General features: G+C 47.7%; 1 protein-coding gene across 1 annotated transcript in view; it reads right to left on the bottom strand.

Moving 5' to 3' along the window:
* The window catches only part of LOC109311509 (gallinacin-13-like), a 2,996-nt gene extending 2,071 nt beyond the window's left edge, over positions 1–925 (bottom strand). Inside the window, exon 1 of the mRNA XM_019537183.1 lies at positions 793–925. Within this exon, the coding sequence (XP_019392728.1) occupies positions 793–853 (61 nt within the window). The 5' untranslated portion in view covers positions 854–925. The remainder of the gene's footprint in view (positions 1–792) is intronic.
* Between the last annotated feature and the right edge of the window lie 334 nt (positions 926–1,259).

Raw genomic sequence — 1,259 nt, 5'->3', positions numbered from 1 at the left:
ATGCATTGTACCCAACACCATCACAACCCTCCCAGCGATGTTTCCATGCATTGTACCCAACACCATCACAACCACCGCAGTCATGCTTCCATGCATTGTACCCAACACCATCACAACCCTCCCAGCGATGTTTCTATGCATTGTACCCAACACCATCACAACCCTCCCAGCGATGTTTCCATGCATTGTACCCAACACCATCACAACCCTCCCAGCGATGTTTCCATGCATTGTACCCAACACCATCACAACCCTCCCAGCAATGTTTCCATGCATTGTACCCAACACCATCACAACCCTCCCAGCAATGTTTCCATGCATTGTACCCAACACCATCACAACCATCCCAGCAATGTTTCCATGCATTGTACCCAACACCTTTGCGACCATCCCAGCAATGTTTCCTATGCACTTTCCAGCTGAGATGAAGGACTGATCTGAAGGTCACTGGAATAATCCCACTGACTTTGATGAACTAATCCCCTATTAAACACCCTTGTGTATTAAACTGGTTCCACTATCCCCATCTTACAGACAGAGTAGTGTGAAGTGAGCATCAGGATTCAACCTGAGTTTTTTGCAAGCTAATACCTTTGATTGGGTTTTGAAGATTTTGTCCTCAAAAGGCATCCCAGGCAGAATATTTCATGCAGTAACTTCTTGCTTGGAGGATCCCAGGTTCCCCATCTTCCCCAGAGACCCCAGTCTAATCCTTCTCAGCCGCAGCATGAAAACATCTCTGCTCCCCCTCCACCCAGTCCCATACACTCCCTTTAAATCTTTCCACCTCACCAGGAACGGCCTGGAGGAAAAGGAGCATGACAGCAGCAAAGAGCAGGTAAAGGAGCCTCATGGCTGTAGGGCAGATCACACCACAGAAAAGCAGCACCCAGGACGATGGAAACAGACAGACAGAGACGGGAAGACTATTGATTTATACAGGCTGGAGGGAACTTTCCTGGTGAGGAGAGACCACTATCAGGTGCATTTCGACACTCCAGCAAACAATGGCCCCGGGGAGAGGATTCGTCCTGGAGGCACCAGTAGCAGGAAAACAAGCAAAGATTTTTATCGACAAAATAAAAGCCATAGGTCAGTACTGAAGCCACTTCAGGTCACAAAGTTCTTGAGGGAGAAAGCGCACAATTCAGTTGTCCTGTACTTATATTTCAGCCGGTGGTGACAGGAACTCAGTTCTCAGTCCCAATTTTTTCTCTGTGGGTACATGGTACTTGCAGTATCAGAGTTTTGTGTGCAAT

This window comes from Crocodylus porosus, unplaced genomic scaffold (assembly GCF_001723895.1).
Source record: "Crocodylus porosus isolate Cpor-Errol unplaced genomic scaffold, CroPor_comp1, whole genome shotgun sequence".
NCBI classification, from domain to species: domain Eukaryota; kingdom Metazoa; phylum Chordata; order Crocodylia; family Crocodylidae; genus Crocodylus; species Crocodylus porosus.
Note: the sequence above shows the minus strand (reverse complement) of the source record. Positions and strands in the feature narration are given on the sequence as shown.